The following is a 20,948-nucleotide window of genomic DNA, read 5'->3' on the forward strand; positions in this document are numbered from 1 at the left end:
CGAACGTTAAAACCTATATATTCATGTACATCTGTTTCCATCAGCTACTATTCATTGAACAAGAAAGCTTGGTTACAGCTTGTTTGTGGCCCACCGGCAGATTTACAATGCAGCGTGTGGACGTTCATGGAGGTTCATATTAATGTGACATTGGGTATATTATGGCGCTGTTGTTAATAGTTAACACATACGTGTTATTCTGGTAATACAGTAAAGTACGGTTATAACGAACTCAAAGGGACTACTAATTTTAGTTCGTTATAACCGCAGTTCGTTATAAGCATATACACAGCATAACTACAGCAAGTAGTCGGGACCAAAAAGTAAGTTCGTTATATCCGTCAGTTCGTTATAAGCGTGCTCGTTATAACCGTAGTTTACTGTACTCAAATGGTCATTTTTAGGTAAGGTTTTATATGCAACACGTACATTATGATAAGCAGTGCAAAAGAAAACTGCTGTTACCCTTCACTGTATTGGATTCAGCCAGTACTTTAAACGACGCCAGCCTGTGACTAAATATAGACTGAAGCCAGAAAATACCAAAGCAATGGTACAATGGGCATTTATAGACAGCAACGCAATGAAACATCTCTATACTGAAGGTCGAATGTTTACGTTTATGTATATAGATTAAACCGCTGCACAACTGATCTTTAGGAACATACAAAATGTACATTTACTGACAGGATCAATAAATCGTACACAAAGACCCTGAATCTTTCTATAGATAGCGAAGTAAACCTTTATATGCAAAATCAAACTGCTGTTACATTTATTAACATCATACGAGGACTATATATACTGCATGTTCCCACGTGAAATGTCATTGTTTGCCAAAGTGTACAGTCAGAGTTTAATGGCGCCGACATAGTCGTTTCTTCAGATCATGGAATGTTTAACCTGAATACATACAGAGCTACTTTGTTATGTACAGGTAATGTTTTATCTTGTCCTTGACTGTATGAGAGAACAAACACAGATTTTTCACCTTATGAAGGAGTAAGTATATACTCCGACACGATGTGTTCCTCATAATAAAGAAGTTGACATCCATAAATTCTCTTCCTCATGTGTGTCAGTTCTAAATGCTATGCAAGGACTTGATACACGCTGTGTATTCATATACAAAATAAATCCATATTTACACATTAAATCATTTTATTCAAGAAAAAAATGATCGCAGCAGCTGTTAAACAGCCACACGTAAGTCATGGTATTATTACTGGGTAGGGTACATGCTTCGTACAGGCAATGTTAAAAATATAGAAAAGACAGGGGAGACAATTACACCGAGTTTCTTTGCTACACAGGGGGTCGAGTGAGACTATACTAGTCGATAAAACATCAGACCTAGAGCATACATCGGCCTAAGATCGATACCTGACATCTTTGATTTTTGTCGATATCTTATAATAAATTTGTGTTGTTCCGTGTGATTCTAAATCACAGTGCCCCATAAATATGACAGAACAAAGATACACACTGTATAACTTTCGTGATTTTTCGCAGTTATATCGACGTCAATATAGTCTACAGAGGAAGAAATAGGGCACACTGTTTTATATAAGTATATGACAACAAGTTATATATTTGTTTCTTCTCCATTACCAGTTTCTAAACTTTGGCCGATGTATGTATAGTTTCTTTTCATTTAAATTTAAAATAACTTAGTGCTGAAGTGAGAAATATTCATGAAATTAAAGGATGTGTTGATTATATGAAATATCCTATCCGGCCTGGTAAACTATCGTGACTAACGATAATACTACGTGGTATATCAAACAAATATTTGTTACATAACAATAATTAAAAGTCTACTTCATTGCACGTATAAAATGTCCGCTGAACATACATATCATACATTAAAATTAGCTATATTTATCCATTAGTTTATCATTTTGATTGTAACTGTGTATTTATCGTACACAATCCATCTATATGCTTGAGAAATAAATAAATCTACCTTAGTGTTCTTGTCAATGCAGCGAAAATATGTTTTGAAGTGACCGTTGATAGGATGAATGAGTATTTTTAAAAGATTCCTCGAAAAGGTCACATAGGTAAATGACTAATTTGAAGAACATCCTCAGTATTGCACATAAAGAATGTCAATCGCAGTTTTTGGATCTCAAATACTGTAGCACTTGATACTGATAATTGTCTCTGCAAATAAGGACTTATGAATCGTCTGAGTTGTAATGTGAACGTGATTAGAAGTTAACCTTCTCTAACCTGGGACTACTGACAGCATGAGAGACATATAGGTGAATACATTCCTTCATTGTTAGTTCTGAGTACATAACCATTGTCGATAATATTTTACATGGATTCGTTTCGTTTCGTTACTAAATCAGTTTTTATATTTCTTTAGATACAAAACAATTATTATTTGAAGGTGCAAGATATTGGCAAACTTTGGTTAGACCGATAGTTTACATAATTTGACTTCTTTCTTTACCATATAACAGATGAAAGCTTGAAACAATAAAAATTTACATTATGACATAACGGCGTGATATAAATATGGATACATTTGAACTAATTTGGAATTGACATCGTGAGAGATTGGGTAATACATAACCATGCGCTGAGCGCCACTGAGATTTCTGCCCATTGTAGGCCATGCTGGGTGAGTGAGGTATAAACAGGGGGGTTGGATCATTCTATATGCTACGGGGCCACTGTTTTGAGAACACGCTCGTAAGTCCACACAAATCTCACACAAACTCTTCGTGTGCGTACACACTCAGTCTGTAACACAATACAACACTAGTTGGAAGTATGACGTCACCAATGACGTAATGACGATGTCACATGACTTCTGTTCTGAGCAATGTCCTGCCCATCTCGATGAGTCTATACATTTCCACTGTCTCTATGGATAGGTAATGCAGTGGACACGCGGATACACGATACACTACGGTAATCTCATTCGTAAACGTGAGATTCTACAGTCATTTTGATCAATGTCAAAAGCCCTGAGACCTTTTTTTCTTACACATAAGAAATATTTTGCTTTAGCGACCACTGACGATATAAGCGTTAGCACTTTCACAACGAAACTGGCCGTGCCAATGTGGAAATGTCTGTGTGTCGTAAAACATCATCACACACTCACAGTCAATACGGAGTCATAAATAAAACTACCGACACCTCAATGGTTCGTTCCTTGGTCATCCTTCGAACCGGACTGGTCGCCGGCATTGTAACATACATTATGCAGATAAATGTTATATATTGTCATAAGCATGGCTTTCATATGACAGTCTTTGAGCATCGTGCGCATGTGCAGTACTGGCAGTAGCCGAGGCTGTATTATTATGCTATGAATCCATTTCTTGCAGAATGGTAATGCTATGGCGGAAGGTGATGGGGAAATGCCTCACGAGTTGGGTGCCTTCCGATCAAGTTTGGTTTAGCTGCTCCACGTTGATCATCCGTAAGAATACGACCTCGACCTTGGGTCAAAGCATTTTAATCCGATATTATGCTGTATTCAGTCTGCTAGCCACGTAACAGACGAACTCATATGATTCTTGCAATAGTGGAAGAGCACGTGACTGCTTCACGTGACATCACATCAAGTTATTTTGAAACATTTTGAGGTCAAGCTGGTCATTGGATCCTTGGCCAGTATTGTGACGTCATTGAGGACATGTGATGCGCGCCCATGTCTTGATGATTTCCTCCCGGAACCTGGATAGGAACTGAAACCCCAGGCGAGATGAGACCTGCAAATCAATAGCACAGCCATTAGTGGTTTGATGGGAAATCCTTCAAAATAACCTGCCATATTCTTATAAACTATTTCTATTTTGTAGGTTGTATTTGAATTTCTAGATATATTTAGCTCAATTTGGCAAAACAATGTTACCTTGTAATGTGAGTTTGTAATTTGAGAACAATAAAACCTCAAGGATATTCAATAGAAAGAAGATGCCAGCGAACGTATATGGATAAAGAAAGCTCACAAAGTAATACAATCATATATGTATTGCCATATCAGAAACAGAAAAATGAGATGTATCAATGATGGTTGATCGGCTATCAACTCGTATTGCCATAACAGAAAACGAAAATGACATCGAAATGTATGAATTATGGTTGAACGTCCTTCAGTGCCAAGTGTCTGAATTGGTTGACTAAGAAGAAGCTTCTTTATTAATAAGGAGACGCTGGTACCTGTGGACGCTCCATTGTGGGCGCTGTGGTTCATGTGAGACTGCATGGATGATCCTGGGTTACATGCCTGGCGGGAATAGTTGGTTAACGCAAGGGGGTCGTAACTTCGGGGGGTGTAATCTAAACATGAAAAAACGGAAAACGTTAAAACCATGCTCCTTCAGACAAAAACGACTGCAATTATTGTCAAATCGTTATTGTTAAAGTTTAGACACTTTGTTAGTTGTTGATGTGATATTCTGTATGGGTGCTACCTTGATGTTTCAGTTATTAACTTCAATCCCATTAGGTATATAATATTAAATCTTTATATTTAAAAATATATCATTTATTTAACAAAAGATCACGAAACAATAATGATCAATATTTATATATATTTATATATGTTCTTTCAGAATAATTTTCTAATTATGGAATGAGTTAGATTTTAAGAGGCAACATTCGATTTATATATTTATAGACAGATACTAGTTAAAAACTGTCTGTATTGCCTTTTATAAGTTTTCGTTTCAAAATAGTGAATATATACAGGGTTAAACACTTCAAGAGAGCACAAAATAATAAAAATCCCTTCTAAATATATAATAACTATACATAACACTGTAAAGGTACAATCGATGCTTTTTGATTCTCGTCGTGGAGTTCAAATCAATTGTCACAGGTATATGAAAACTAATGTATTGATCGACAAACGTATGTCACTGTATGGGTCGCGGAGTACGTTTACAAGCAGCTAACACACATTATATCAGATTTATAGTACAATAACGGTATTGTGTTGGATACAATAAAATCATAACATACCTTAATGATAAATACAAAGCGCTTACAAAAAACAGTTTAAATACGCTAAGTTTAATGTAGGAATATACACGTAATGTGAGAACATGAAATTCATACAGATATTGTAATGAAAAGGTTGTTGTTTTGGGTATTTGGTTCTCTGTGACAAGAAGAGAAATATAGTCCAAACAACATGACACGACAAATCTATATATGGTATATGATATGTACTAGTCTGTATAACAATACAACAGTATAGCACGGCAGCTGGTCAGATTTAGCTCACCTGGTATCATGCATGAATAGGAGGAAGAGCTGGATGACTGGAGACAGGCTGGGTTCGTCGGAAGGTTGTTCGACAGGGAATAACTCGGCACAGAGGGGATAGAACTGCAATAATAATAATAATAATAATAATAATAATAATAATAATAATAATAATAATAATAATGATGATGAACTGCAATAATAATAATAATAATGAACTGCAATAATAATAATAATAATAATCATGATGATGATGATGATGATGATGATGATGATGATGATAACAACAACAACAATAACAATGACAAACAAATACCCCAACAAAACATCGACAATGGTGATAATCATTATGACTCACAGATAATCATTATCGGCTACTTATAACCGAAACTGGATGTTGTTGACTTGATTGGTGATGTTCATTTAAAATGTCAATAGCATGATAATGATTTAAATCGTTTTTCACTTCATGATGACAAACAAGCATTAGAGTATTTTGGATTACTCAATGATCAAAAACAGTATCATGAAAGACAATAATGATTAGGAGTGTGTACTTTTCAACCTGTTTCTATTGTTTTGACATAAAATAACCAACCCGAGCGATAAACGGGAATTGCAATGTGTTTTTGCAGGGATCTTTCAAGTGTTGATTTAAGTCACAATATCTGTGCAGTATCATGTGTTGCTTTAACACATGTATGAGCTGAAGCAAAACGCAAAGAAATGTAACCAATCATTTCGAAATTAGAGGCTGTCTCACGAGTTTATTTTCAAGTTATGTTGCTTTTACGTGCATATTAATGGCGCACTATATGCATATGAAAGAGATCCACGGAATTTATTTTTCAATTATCCCTTGTATAAACAGATTTTCCAATGGAGACCAGACATTTCCCATTTGCATTAATGAATTTCCCCCTTAAGAGCCAAAGACTAAAGTCTGCATGAAACAACCGTGACATCCTCCTCTATGGTCAATCAACACAGCGTGTGTCCATCACACAAACGTCCAAGCGATATCAATCACTAAGGACATTAACAAAAACACTCCACTCATACAATCTCTCCGGTGATGATGCCATTAACATGTGATCGGCCCTTTCGCTAAAAAGCTCAGCTTTTTTTCTGTTTATGTCCCTATTGATTCGGAGGTGGCGCGGCCAGGGAGCAAACGAGTCGAAGCCTGCAGAGTTATGGAAGTCCAGCTGAGACAAAATGCGACATTGTCTGTGAAGGATACCATTACTTAAAGACAATGCACGACCTAGTGGACAGCCTTGCAGTACTCCAGTGTTGGCCTAGGTCTCAAGGGGCCACTTCAGAGGCTCTTGTTGGTGCTACAACCAACGGGAAGTCTTCACCAACCATACTACAACTCATGATCTTGGGCTAAACAAGCTACTCCAAGGCCCCTGCATAATGTGGATATCATTTCAGGATGAAACATTTATTTCACTGATGAATTAATCACCAGTGCCTGTTGCGACACCGAGTTCCATTATCAACATGTGTATCTGGTTTGGCAATTACAATGAACATACGTCATTTGTATAATTTACGCTTAGATACGATGAATTGCTTTCTAAACGAAAAACGTCCCATAGTAGCTCCTACATGAATAATGTACCTCTTGACAGCGTAGTGTATTCATTGTCATGGTTAGAATTTATCAATGGAATAGTTCCAAAGTGTGCTCCCTTAGTAAATATGTCAAACATTTACAATTTATCACGCGCATGCGTGCAGAAATGCTCTGGCTATCTGACCTGTGACTGACTCTCTGAAACAATAATCCACTATAGAAATAGATTCCCGTTTTGTTTTCATGTATATGTTTCTATACCAATAGAGTGTCAATTACAAACTACTATTGATAACCGTGATATATACACCAGTGTCGGGGACAATATGTACCGGGTAATATACACGTTTGTGAATTATGTCACGTGATATGACAACGGGATGACACTTCCCACACCTAGTATAATCCCCTTAGCTCACTCCTAACCCCAATTGTATTTCTTCCACAACTTTGGCTCACATCTTGTTAGATTGGTTAATGACAGTACATATCATTTTGTCATCGATACTTGTCGATAACATCAGCGATATCTGTGATTGGCGGACACTGATACGGATACATGCGCAGTTATTATTTCGTGGCCAGTAACTTTATAGATGTGTGTATGTACGTAGGTTATATCCCATGATGTAACTGTAGGAGTTTAAAAATGGCCAAAAAACGGAGTTTCCGTCATCAGGTAATCTGAATAGCACTGATGTGTTATGTGAGCAATATCAATGGCTCATATAATTATCCATTCATATAAGACCACTTGGATGATTCTAAATGACACGAAACAGAAATAGTTATAAACAGGCTTGGACGCGTCCCAATGACACACGTAGACTTAGTAAATAACAGTGAAACCCTATTGAAGATTAAAACCACTGTTTACAGTTTTCAGAAGTCACTTAAAATATATGGAACTGAGTGAGTATGATTTTTACGCCGCTTTTAGCGACATTCAAGCAATATCAAGACAAGGGACACCAGAGATGGGCTTCACACGTTGAACCAATCTGGGGAATCGAACCCGGGTCATCGGCGTGACGAGCGAACGCTTTAACCACTAGGCTACCTAACCGCACTAAAGTATGTGTAAATATGCTTCTAATAAGTAACACTTTGACACTATCATTAATTTTAACTACGGTCTTTAGTTACGTATTATACCATCACAATCTAGTTCATCAATCAATCATCAATCGGTGCAAACATTTTCCCAAACACCTGCCGAGTGGCTCTCTGAAAACACGAAGAAATCAAACCCGCATATTTAAATACAACTCAGACCGTATCGAGATAAATTACAGTCAATTGGAATGCACTCCGTATGTTTACAGATTCAAAATATCGACCAAAACATGCGCATATCCATTGAGAATGCTATAAATCATTTGTAACATGCATTCATTGTGCCAACAAAGATCAATACAGTCACAATAGATTATTTAACGCTGCACCATTGACATTGCATTCGCAGCGATTATGGTCATGTGTCGCATATATCACCGATGTATTGAAATACACAAATGTACATCGCCGAAGGGGATCAGTTGATGTAATGTACAAGCTTGTCAATTGCACTTGGTGAACCTGTCGCTAATTATGAGCCAATGCCGTTCGATTTTAATTAAGGAGTGGGTAGAATTTTAAGGGAATGGCCACCAGTCAAAGGAAATGTATTACCGATGACAAAAAGTCAGGCGGGATGAAAGGCAACATTAGTCTGACGTTGAAATTGAACTGTGTTTGATGTTTATAAGGCGATTTAAATAGATGTGGTGTTTTATGACACTTTGGAGGTATTGCAATCATAAAAAGAAATGCACTGATTGCAAAGTAAGGGTTAAGCAGAATTAAAAGCGCTTCCAATTTTCTACACTGGGAACCACATACCAGACATTGTTATTTGCTAAAAAAAATCAAGCGTCATAAAAAAGACGATTTTTTAAAGATTTTCAGACTATCTAACAGCTGTGAGACAGCGGTAGTTGCAGTGATAGCTGTCGGGGACGCCGGCGACAAGTCAGATCTGACGGAAACCATGTCGATGAAGGGATCAATCAATCGGACTGTGTCTTTAAACCATTAGCAGAGAAAGCCTTACCTATAATTATCTGTCATCGAGGCGATGGGTTGGTGTATAGATGGATACATGCTGTTGGTGAAACTACTGTTGATGGGGAGGCGTGTGGCGCCGTTGGCGACTTCGCGACGTTGGTTACGGAGTTTCTCCTCGCGACGCCATTTCGCCCGACGATTTGAGAACCACACCTGATTAAAAAACACATGTTCTTGTTAGAGAATGTTTCAGGCTGCAAACTAATATTTGAAAATACCGATTGTACAATGAGAATCCCAATGTTAAATCTTCTGCGGTATAGATACTGATATAGATATTAATATTTATCAATTACCATATGTGTTATATTTTCAGGAGAGTTGGAAATATGAATGATATGCTAAAATATGTAGTACAAAGACCAGCCTTTGGATCTTATTTTATTTACCCCATAAACGGAATTTGTGAACTTGCCTTTTGTCTTTGATTTGTATCTTAAGTGTGCAAGCACATTATACAAGCATAAGTTTCAAAATATAACATTACACACGTACCTGTATGCGTGCTTCCGGGAGATCGATTTTCTGTGCTAAACGCTCCCGTGCAAACACATCAGGATAATGCGTTCTTTCAAATTCTGAAACATAAACAGATTTCATAAAATAAAGGTATAGTCATAAAGATTTATCAAATGGGTTTACTGCCTTTGACATTTTATATACTAGTTATAAGAAATCCCGACGAGAAAATAGTATGGTTTGCGCAATCAAAACCCACGGAAGCGGCATTGATAAACGTTTGCGGGCATGCTACGAAAAGAACAATTCATATCAAACACTACAATGCCAGAGAGAGAAATATGACAATTTGTGAAAATAAAATCAAAGACAGAAAAAATCGAAAACTGTCAAGTTGAATTTGAGCATTTACGTTGTTACTCCAGCAGCAATCGAATCTAAATAATTGTGCTCCGGCAAATTCGATTTGGCCGATATAAGATGAATTTTGAGCGAATATCAGAAATACGGGATGACCCTAAGATTTGACATACAGACGTGTTCAAGCGATTAGAGAGATCAAAGCGAATTACAAGTTGGAAATCGATGAGATTTGTACTCAGATTAATTACAGTCAGGCAAAATGAGCAATTACGTAAGCAGGAATGTACTGCAGTTGCAAGGATCATTGATTGTACATCGCCCGTATTGGTGAAATATTGGCTTCCATCGACTTTCAAACTGCTAAGATCTAACGAAGTAAAACGTGCTTAGTGATACTGAAATTATCGAACTGGGATAGAAATTGCACGTTAAAGGTTATGGTTGGCGGGAAGTTATGTACAATAATAGAAGGTATATGACGCGAGACTTTACACATCTATTGTATAACCCTTGAAATGAGAAATATGTGAGTGTCATTTTTGAGTTTTGAAAGAATCGAAATGACATAGTTAGAACCCATACGTATTTGTATGATATATGAATGCCAAAAGTACAATGTATATATTCCTGTTATGCGTATTCAATCAAAATGAATTAAAAAGCCTACAGTTTTTGTTTTATTAAAAAACGTTATGTTTGTAATATGATATTGTGCATTAAACTTTGAATTTTTGAATTTAAGAAATGCATGAGTATTTCACTTTTAAACAAGTATCCCGTATTTCATATTTAGCCCGTGTATTATCCCCATTGTCACATGTGTCCTCCTTTAGCAATATTACCTTTCTCAAGCGATTCAATCTGGGCAGCAGTAAATGAAGTTCTATTTCGCTGTAGCTTTCTCTTCAATCTCATGCGCATCTGTTCATCATTTTCGCCGGTCTGACCATCACTGGGACTACCCGTGGAACCTGCGCTGCTGTCGTCTGAAAAAAAGGTTTCACGTGACAACAGTATCTTCAATTGATCCTTGCTGAGAAAAATGATAGGGGGAGTCCATCCCTCAACGCGCCACAATACACGGTAATTCTTACTTTTCCCTCTAACTCCACATTGCAAGTGCGATACAATACCCTAAGCTTTAGCACTGGTTTGCTCTCCTGGACTCAAATGGTAGAAGTTCTGGCGGAAACCGTTCAACATATCGCATTACAACGTTAGGGACGCGGTTCGATTTTTCCAAAGAAAAGGGGTGCATTTTGACCTTTTGTGTCGTAAATCTGCCTCACGATCATGGCCGCGGCTCTACGAAGCGCTATATTTCATAGCAGGGAAATCACGGGAGCTCAGATACTTCACAGAGGCGGGTATTAATCTTCAGTTTTGCAATGGCATGCACAAAATAATTGATGCCACTGGATGGCTTTCAAGGTCACTCTGCATCAAAGGTCAAGACGTGTAATCATTGACGTAACGTCTACAAACGGCGTAATTTCCACAGCTAATGATTAGTTACTTCTGCGCATGAGCGCTCCCTTCCTGTTTCACGTGGCTCGTGCTGACCCTTCTACAGGTCATGGAAGTGCATCTGTAAGTGAGATGACGACGAATGAGCGACACCGCTAAGACAATAACACACCGGACGCAAGCGACAGTCGTAGCGCGTTCTGCCAACATAATTTTCTCTAATGCATGCCAGCACGTGCAAGAACTACGTCATCAAAGACCTTTACCACGTGACCTCCTTGCAGGTCGCAGCTAAGAGTGCCGTCTTTATATTTGTATATGATCAGCGAAGTGTTCTGTTCTGACACACTATGGTCATGTCAAAGAATTATTAAAATAATAACGTCTTTCATTATGTAGCATTAGCCTTTCAAACTAACAGGCCTTAGCCCCGTCTCCTCAAGGCTTTGATCATGCGCAGTCGGCAGTAATCTTGTAGCTGTACACGGTGCACGAGCTACACGACCAAACACAATCACGCGCTAAAAGGGAATGTCGAATCAATTAGCTTTGTCAAAGTTTTCTGACATTGTTGCCGCAAAGGACAGGCTGAGAGGAGGGAAGTGCTATTACCATGATCTAAAGTCGACTTTTCTCAGTGATATTACTGCAGTCTTTGTCATAATCAAATCTACTTTCAGACTCTATAGACTTGTCATAATCTGTGAGCGCCTCGGATTCGTCACACTCGCAGTACCAAGTCACAAGTAATACATCTCTCTCTCTGTTTGTATAATACTCGCCGGCACAATCTGTAGGCTTCGTTGTGTTTACAATGAAATGATTGACTTGGATCAATGCGCATTTCAATGAGTTTTCTGAGGAAAGTTGACTCTAATTTGTATTAAGTGGACGGGACATTGCTAGTTCTCGTGGCCAATTTCAATCATGACAGAAAAGGACGAAAAATCTAAATAAAGAGGATTAAGCCACATGATTGGCAGCATTCGTGTCCATATCATTTGTGAAATCTACAAATCATTTTGCTCGGCATCGCGCAATTATCAATCATTGTTTTAGTAAATAACGGTTTTGCGGTTTCCTACCAGCGCCCCGCAGAGAAATACACAAGAATTATCACCAGATCTGTCTCTTTACTGAACATCAAGGGACCCAGAGGACGGAGTGACGGAAACATCATAAAATCAAATGAATGTATTGCATATGAATAGTTCATGTATTTTGGAAACTAAGTATCCTTCTTTGCTCCTTAATGTAGTACTGGATGACTTACATTAGTACAAAATATACATGCAGTCGTTTCAAGAAAGAAATAAATGAAATAAAATCTTTTCAACTGTTGATGAATATATTTTTCACTATTCGTGTCCACATTACAAATGATTAGTGTAATAGTGTTTCTATAAATCCTTCAAAGCGGTGTTTTTCGATGGGGCAAGTATTGATTTTGAGACAGAAGTTATTTGGCTAGAAAATAAAACAAATTAACGTATTCCATCTCTCGCTTTTATATCTTTACCCTTCCGTATATAAACATACTTAATCTTACAATGAATTATCAATCAAGCAAACAGCGTCCTTGCTAAAGGAATTGTGGATATCGATAGCTAGCCTGATCGAAAATGGAACAAATCATGTATTTTTGATAATGATTGATGCACTCCAAGTATATTCCCCCACACCTGTGTGGCTGAAGGTGTTGCGAGCTGGACGCAGGGGACTTAAGGTGTAGAACCCGTACTGGCCTCAACCACCGCCACTACTAACACTATTTACAGCCAGCGTTTGACGTGATGGAACACTAAAACTACTTAAGGTCATTTTCCGAGACTCCTTAATTGAAAAGAAAGAAATTGAAACTGCTAGCTTTCTGTCAGGGTCCGAAAGGCTGTTTTCACGTTTTCATGGCTCATTTGGTCTGCGCTGCAGCTCTTGCTAGACCATTAGTCTAGGTGACACAACATATCTCATGTAGCGCGTTGGCCGAGTAGTGATATAAACGGCTCTCTTCCCGTCTCCCCGATTTAAGCAAGCCTGCGCCTGGTCTTTAGAAGGCATCTCATAGGATCGCATACTCTCAACCCCGACTCAAAGATTCCGGATACTAGCTAGCGTTGAGTCGCAACACTGTAGCGTATTAGACGTGCAACCAGCGCATGTATTTCTTGATAAATAGCTGGTATTGTGGCCTTCCGCGACTTGCTGCATTCACACAGAACGATTAAGTGCTCAAAAGTACTAAACATATTTATACGCGCCAACAAAAGAAGTCCCCCTATCGAGGGAAAGCAAAGAGATGAATTGAATGGCGGAGGCCTTCTCAGTCCAAGGGATTTAATCGTTTCTATTCTCCTCTTATTTACCTGCGCAGGGATTAAGAGGAACGTGTGAATAGCGCGCCAGACATGTCGACGACATTGAACAATGGCCAGAGGGTTTCATCCCTAGTAAAAGTCATTGGTTTCAATAACAAAAATACGCGATTGTTGCGTCGATGAATGCATCGATGTCGGACCCTTAGCAGTAATCGTTATGGACTCGCTATCGGAGACTGGTCATTTATCAATACGTGTTGTTACATGCTTTTGATTAATTTCTACAATTTTTAACAGCAAATTCCTCCAAGCTACGCCTTCTGCAAAAACACGTGGTGAGGGGTACTGTCTGACATGCGCAGATGGCGACTTCCGGCCCTATGGCTGGCCCCCGGCTAAGCGGATATAGGCCATGATTGGACTGAGTTGCGTTCCCAAAAGGTCGATTAACTCTTAATATAACTCAATTAAAGTTACATAAGTACATAAATGAGGGGAATAAAGTGATAGAAAGGGGAGACAATAACTCCGGACTGCGCCTGTGGCTATTATTGAAATGTTGTAATCTGTGATAGCTCGTAGTGGCTATTACGCAAAGAAGTACGGGGGTAGGTGTAACAGTTCTTTCAATTGTGCTGGGGACAAGGATTTGTGAGAAGACCCCACGGGAGGCTGTGAGGGGGATTACAACCAATTGGGGAGGTTTTTATGTTGCTAGGCGTAAATGTTGCGTGAAACTGACCAGACTGTCAAGAGCGGTCATCGCCTGCTACTGGACATTGATTCACGTATTGATGGGTTAATCTGAATGTAATACACCCTTTACCCCCCGCATCTGTTTCTTACCCATGTTATGTATCCCCTATCCTCAGTCCCTCGTGACATTGAACCCCGCCCCCACCCCCACCCCCACAGATAATACCACACACGTTAAGACAAGTTTAGATAAGTCTAAAGACCCCATCAGTAGTAAAAGTGGCACGTTGATTGTCACTGATGTCTGAATAAAAAAGCCATTGTTTGGCACCACATTGTTCTGACATATGTACGTTACTACATTAATGCAGTGCTATACCAGAAGCGAGACTGGCATAATAAAATTTACACTTGTGGAGAGTTGTATTTATCGCCCCCAATGGAGCGATACATGCCTTCCATTAATTTCAAACAATTTTTTCAGACAAACATAAAATAAATTACATGTTATACAAAGAGTTGTCCTCTATGATCAACACCAACGGTGTGGCAGTGATGATAGATGGGTGTTCGGTGCCGAATACATTGCATTATGTTTGATACATTTAGGATGAAGAATGCATTGTAAGCATTTAAGAAGCAATATCCATCAAAGCATACTGATTGACTAACTTATCCCGTTGAGCAGGCCGACATTATGCAAGTTAAAAGTACCATTTAGCGTTCTATGAGAAGAAAGTTTGAACCGTGGTTGAATAGAAGTTATGGCCAGCTTTAAGCCTTTTAAAAGGTTATATAGAATTGATATACAGATTAAACGATGTCACGTCATTTATATGTTCTTTTCCATTATTAATGCGCGTACTTAATCTGTTAATCTGAATAGCGAATGTGACGATAAATATCTAACTTTGTTCATTTTTGAAAATAATTATGTTCTCATGTCTTGATACACCAATGTAAATCTCTTCTTTTTCATTACATAAATATTAAAATGTTTGAAATAGGATTACTGTCTCTGTATATTATAATGGAAATACATGATAGACGAGTGCGACCTTAAATAACAGTTTCAATTTTGTTGTTTTACTTTTAAGTACCATTATACTGAAAAGGTTTGCATAAGAAGTGAAACATCTCTGCTCTGTAAATGCGATATGTACCTAGTATATCTTTTCATGTGGAAAAATATCAAAGGGCAAAATGAACATTGCTATATGTCTGCTGTTCCTATCTTGCCCATATGGAATAACATTTTCTGTTAATTCACGCGATTGTAATAATTCTTTCAATAATTCAATCAACTTTGGGGGGTGTCATGACACGTTCTATGCTGTTTACACAGAATACGGCACTACAAAAGGTTTAATAGTTGACCGTCATGTTTATCTGGGAATTTCAAAATCCACTGTATTCATACTTATACATATTCCATACATATTTCCACACTTCGTTTGCTGTATCTTCTGAATCCATCATCCTTGCCTGTTATACGCGCTGTCCGTCTTTCAAACTTACTACGATATGTAAGTCACATACTCTTCATTTGTCATGAACGGTAGAAAGTATATTGATTTTTTCAACCTTATACAGTTACACTCTAAAAATGCACCACTTCCTTCATATAGCCACACTCAACCCATTGCGTTCATAACATGTACATATTCAAGGAACACTTATGACTTTGTCTTGAAAATGTGAAACATAATTCCTTCAATAAGGTGTTTTATAAATATAAAAGTTTATACTTACACTTACTTTTCTTCTCAGATGCCATTGGGGAGGTTGTTTGAGGAGGGGGGTAGGCGGAGGGAGCGCCGAGGCCCCCGTGCATGGAAACTGTAGGTGTATACCAAGGGTTTGGCCGAGGCCAGCCCTGACCGTTCAGAAGACCAAGTTTATCATACATGGAACTCTGGCCCATAACTTTCTGGTTCTCACTGGCCAGTGTCCGTAGGACACGATTGATTGAAGATACCTGAAATCAGAATATGCATCAAAATTAATTTATGCCAAAAAATTGTTGTCTCCATTGTCGAAACTCTAGTTTCTTTCTTATTTGGTTTACGAATATTACGGACCTATATTAATTTCTAGGTTGTTAAGCGCAGTAGCCTCTGGCACCAACATATACATCTCGTGAAAGAATATAATCTCGTGAAAGAATGTAATCTCGCGAAAGAATATACATCTCGTGAAAGAATAAAGGGAAGGTTAACATTTCTCCATCCCACCTTCCCACGTGGCTAAACATTTTTGCTTCGGTTTATGAATAGTAATTTTCTAAATTAAGTCCGTTTCGAAGATTTTAAGTCCTACTTCTTATTGCATGTAGTCAACTGAATATGTTGCAGGGTATCATTATTATTACATTTTACAGGTACGAGAGATATAAGAATATAGTCATGTGAGAGTTGAATTTATAATGTGTGTAACATCTGGTAGTAAAGTAAAATATATGTAAAATAGTACTCAGACTAGTTGTAACTATAAAGTCCGTTGCTTGTCTCTATTTCGTTCGCCCCAGCTTGGTCATTACAATATTGACATTAATAAATGTCAACAGCGAAGAACGTATTCATCACTGGTTTAAGGCAAACACCTTAATGTTTCTAAAATCATGTAGTTACTCAATTAAAATTTCAGTTATCTATTTTTCCATGAAAAGCTTCCAAAAAGCACATTTTCCAAACAACAAAAATCATCATTCATGAGAATGTTTTTGGGTTATATTGTTTTCGTATTAAAATCATGTAATAACCATTCTTGTAGAGACGAACTTATGTCTAATTCCAGTTTATACATTATCATCAGAGTCATTCCATTTTGTGCACTATTTAATAATTACAATATGAAAAATATATTGAAATTTACTGAAAACAGTTATAATATAATATATAGTCATAAATCGAAACTGTCAGGTGGTTTTTACTTTAAATGTTATTAACATTTTTATTCAAGTGAAACCGTGTCATATAGAATTGTACATCATGTACCGAACTCATTTCTGTAAGTAAAAAACACAGTGATAACAACAGAATGCAATTTTCTACCGATGATCCAAGTAACATTATTTAGCATACATTTGACCAGTTTCTAGTGTTAGTCTCTTTAAAGGATCACATAAAGTAAATTGCATTTAATAGTTTATGTGATTAAAAAACTCGTCCATGGTTGCTATTCAGATATAATGCAGCATACGCCCATGGTTACAAACAATGGTAGCGTATTATGTTTGTCATGTTAGTATCAGGAAAATACTATCCCAAACCATTTTTTACATATATCGAAATGTAAAATATAGCATGCGCGTATAGCAAAATGTACGCGAAGACGAAATAGAAATTGGGTTAAGGTTAAAAATGCATCTTGATACAATCCACAAAGTCCATTATTAGCATGAGAAAATGGAATTCACATTCGTCACCAGCAATTATATTCATCTGAGTCACTCTGATATTAGTTGATTGCTGAGACACATTTATTAAGAAAATTGAAAATTTAAGAAGACAGAAATCTTATCGACGTGTTTCACATTTGCACAAAAATGAAGAAGTCACGTTAAATAGTGACTTAGTATTTGTTGGCGATATATTAAGTAAGTATCGATACCGACAACATACAACATGATCGTCAATAATTCAAAAGGTTTACTCAGTACGAATGAGGAAGTCATATATATAAGAATTCTGTTTTCTTCCTTTACAGCTATCAATAACAATGATGGTAAAAGCAATGATCATAATAACAATGGCACGATTCGGGATTAGTATTACTGGTGATAAACAGAAGGGATAATCATAGTGTATAACAATTGTCCATCAAGATGATCCACGAAATGACGAAATTTAGTAGAGTGTTGGTTAACCATTTCAGACAAGCTGTGTGACAAGATACACAGTCACTCTGTCAGTTGTCACGTCCCGGAGATATCATTAGCCCCAGTTTCTGTCTACTATTATGACCATCATGATGGATTTATTAGTACGAAACGTATGTCCTAATGCAAACAATATCCTCTGACATCCCCTGCCAAGTAAATACTGAAATGGCATGGGGAAATTCCTGACCGCTGTTCCTCGCCCGACACTCATTCATTCAGGCTATTTTGGCAGGGGATGGTGTTAGTGTTCTCTCTTCGTGTGTCGCAACCCCAGGACATCTTGCCATATAATTTATTATGTATTAAGGAAAATATGTGTGGTTGAGGTAAGCACTTCTTGTAAGGAATAACATGAAACTTGGGACACTGACATATTTCTTACAAACATCATGGCATGGCAGAGGGTAAATATGTGTTTTTAAATATAATACTTGTTCGTGTGCATTTTGTTAATTGTGATAGTATACGGTTGAGGCAAAGTGTTTGTAATTTAGGAAATAGAACATTTGATATTGTTTCCCCAAGTAGTAAGGAGGTATAAGACTCCACAACTTTAAAGTATGACACATCTAAACATGGTATACATCAAAGCTGGAAAAAATAACAAAATGAAATATTCACGGAAAAAATGTTTAAGTTTGAGGAAAAACTATACTGCATACTTATTGTAGATAAACGAGAGTACGTAGTGGACATACAGTTAGGTATTTTGTTTTGCTTATGTATAGGCATATTTAAGACATTTGAGGTAATTATATTATTGCGCACGAGTACACATTGATGAGCTAATATCCTGACGTTATTTGATATATTTATAGTTTTGTGATTATATAAACTACTTTCGTGATTCTTAACTGTCAGTTTAATACACTATCTTTCGCAAAAACTGAAATATACATGGAATAAAGGCTTTAGTAAAACTGATCAAAACTCCAATAAAAATGATGAAACACGCCCTTTATACGACTTGAAACTGGAGACAGGCACATTTGTTATCTAATGCAAACAATCAACCCTGAACCAATCGTCTTGAAAAGAAATATTTCAAATTCTGAGACTTTTGATGGAAAATACTATTGAAAATGAATTAACGTCAAAACAGGCGAATATTTTAAAGTGAGATTTATTGGTAAGATTGGAGGGCCATCTCTCAGTCTCAAATCACATAAGAGGGTCCGTCTTGTCGCAGTTTCCGTCCGTGACTAGACCACGTTAGTGCGAGTTCTACTGCTTCAAACTCCCCCCTTCTTTTTTAATGTTTTCTACAAATTTTGCGGTTGACTAGGTTTTCCCGGTGTGGCCATGACAACAAGGAACTCTCTTGAAAAGGAGACTCGATTTTTCAGAGGAGCCAATCACGGCCTTTGTAGCAGCCTCACAGGGCTACCCAAATTAAAAGTGTCATAAAATTTTACTAATTCAACCCCCTTGGTGATTACAGGACTTTGCAGAACTGGAATTTTTAATCAGAGATAATAACACCGATTTTGTTATGTGTTTTAGTAATCAGCGACTTTTGTTTAACGACTTTGTGTCAGATATTATTCGTAATAAAACGCTTCCAGAGGTATTTAATATCTGCAAGAAATCTTCGAAAGGGCATCTTTGATAGTTTCTTTGTGTGTGTGGAAATACTACATGATCTAACCCAAAGAGGATTAATATAGTCATTACTCAAATAATTATCATACTGATAATGTTAATTTTTTTGAATATGATTAGTAGATACACTCATGAGTGTGCATCACATTTTTGTATAAGATGAAGCGGTCGTGTTCAGGAAAAACACAAATATCAATTACAAAATAAACATAACCAACAAATACAACATAGGCTACAACAATATTCTACTTCTCATATGTGCTATGTATATGTGTCAACACGCTGAGGTACATGTATTCAGGAACATTAATCCTAACCTATTTCCTTTGTTCGGATTTAATTAATCTCCATATTACTTATTCATGCATGTTCAAAGACGTGCCAATACGTATTTAGCAGTGCGTATGCAATAAAGCAGTCCCGACCACAACGCGATTCACCGTCCATGTTGTTAAACAGAGACAAGAGAAGGGAAATATGGTAAATAGTGTCTTAAACCCTTTGCAAGAAAGAAATGGTTCAGTTAACACTGAAAGTAACATGTCTCAAATAGTTTTCTTATAAACAAGTTAAAATCAGCTTGAAACTTAACACGTTGTAGACACATATAGAACATATTTGACTCTTAGTGTTCCATGTCCACTATTAGATATATAATGTAATAAATGAATATGAAATATTTTATATCATGCAAACATTTGATATGTAACATTAAGAGTCAAATATGATGTATATGTGTCAACAACATGTTATTTTTCACAGTTCTTATCTGTTCTTAAGAACATACATAACTATTTCACTTTCATGACAATGCAAAAGTTATTTACATAAACTTCGTTGGAACCATTTATAGATGTATTTATAGAATGCCAATCATACCTATATTAAGCCATGTCACTTGCATTTCAATATGCAAATAGCAAAGGACACTCCATTGGAAGGAGCTAAGACGATTCAGTGTAAATGGTTAGATACCAATTTCAGGGATTTGTATTATTTGGACTAACACAAACTGGAAAGGTCCTTCACCAGAGTAAAATCAAGAATAAGAATGTCAGTGTCAAAAGACACGGCGACTCACACAAAGATGAGCACTGCCAGAGACTATAGCTTGAGTGAGAGAAACTCGAGCGACCCTGTACCGGAGTAAAACTCAGAAAGTAGGCGGCAAAGGACATGGTTACTCAAACAAAGATGAAGGACTGTAGCAGCGGTGAAATGGGAGCATTTTCCTTCA

The 20,948-nt window shown here is 37.2% G+C and overlaps 1 protein-coding gene across 5 annotated transcripts in view; it reads right to left on the reverse strand.

Moving 5' to 3' along the window:
• Positions 1-1,143: 1,143 nt before the first annotated feature.
• The window catches only part of LOC124148802 (paired box protein Pax-6-like), a 61,170-nt gene continuing 41,365 nt past the window's right edge, over positions 1,144-20,948 (reverse strand). For all 5 annotated transcript variants that reach the window (XM_046520103.2, XM_046520101.2, XM_046520104.2 and 2 more), the window contains 7 exons: positions 15,979-16,204; positions 10,591-10,734; positions 9,422-9,504; positions 8,913-9,079; positions 5,255-5,358; positions 4,186-4,305; positions 1,144-3,734 (listed from right to left, as the gene is read on the reverse strand). In XM_046520103.2, coding sequence (XP_046376059.1) covers positions 3,619-3,734; positions 4,186-4,305; positions 5,255-5,358; positions 8,913-9,079; positions 9,422-9,504; positions 10,591-10,734; positions 15,979-16,204 — 960 coding nt within the window. In that variant the 3' untranslated portion in view covers positions 1,144-3,618. The remainder of the gene's footprint in view (positions 3,735-4,185; positions 4,306-5,254; positions 5,359-8,912; positions 9,080-9,421; positions 9,505-10,590; positions 10,735-15,978; positions 16,205-20,948) is intronic.

This window comes from Haliotis rufescens, unplaced genomic scaffold (assembly GCF_023055435.1).
Source record: "Haliotis rufescens isolate VD_foot unplaced genomic scaffold, xgHalRufe1.0.p SCAF_6, whole genome shotgun sequence".
NCBI classification, from domain to species: Eukaryota; Metazoa; Mollusca; class Gastropoda; order Lepetellida; family Haliotidae; genus Haliotis; species Haliotis rufescens.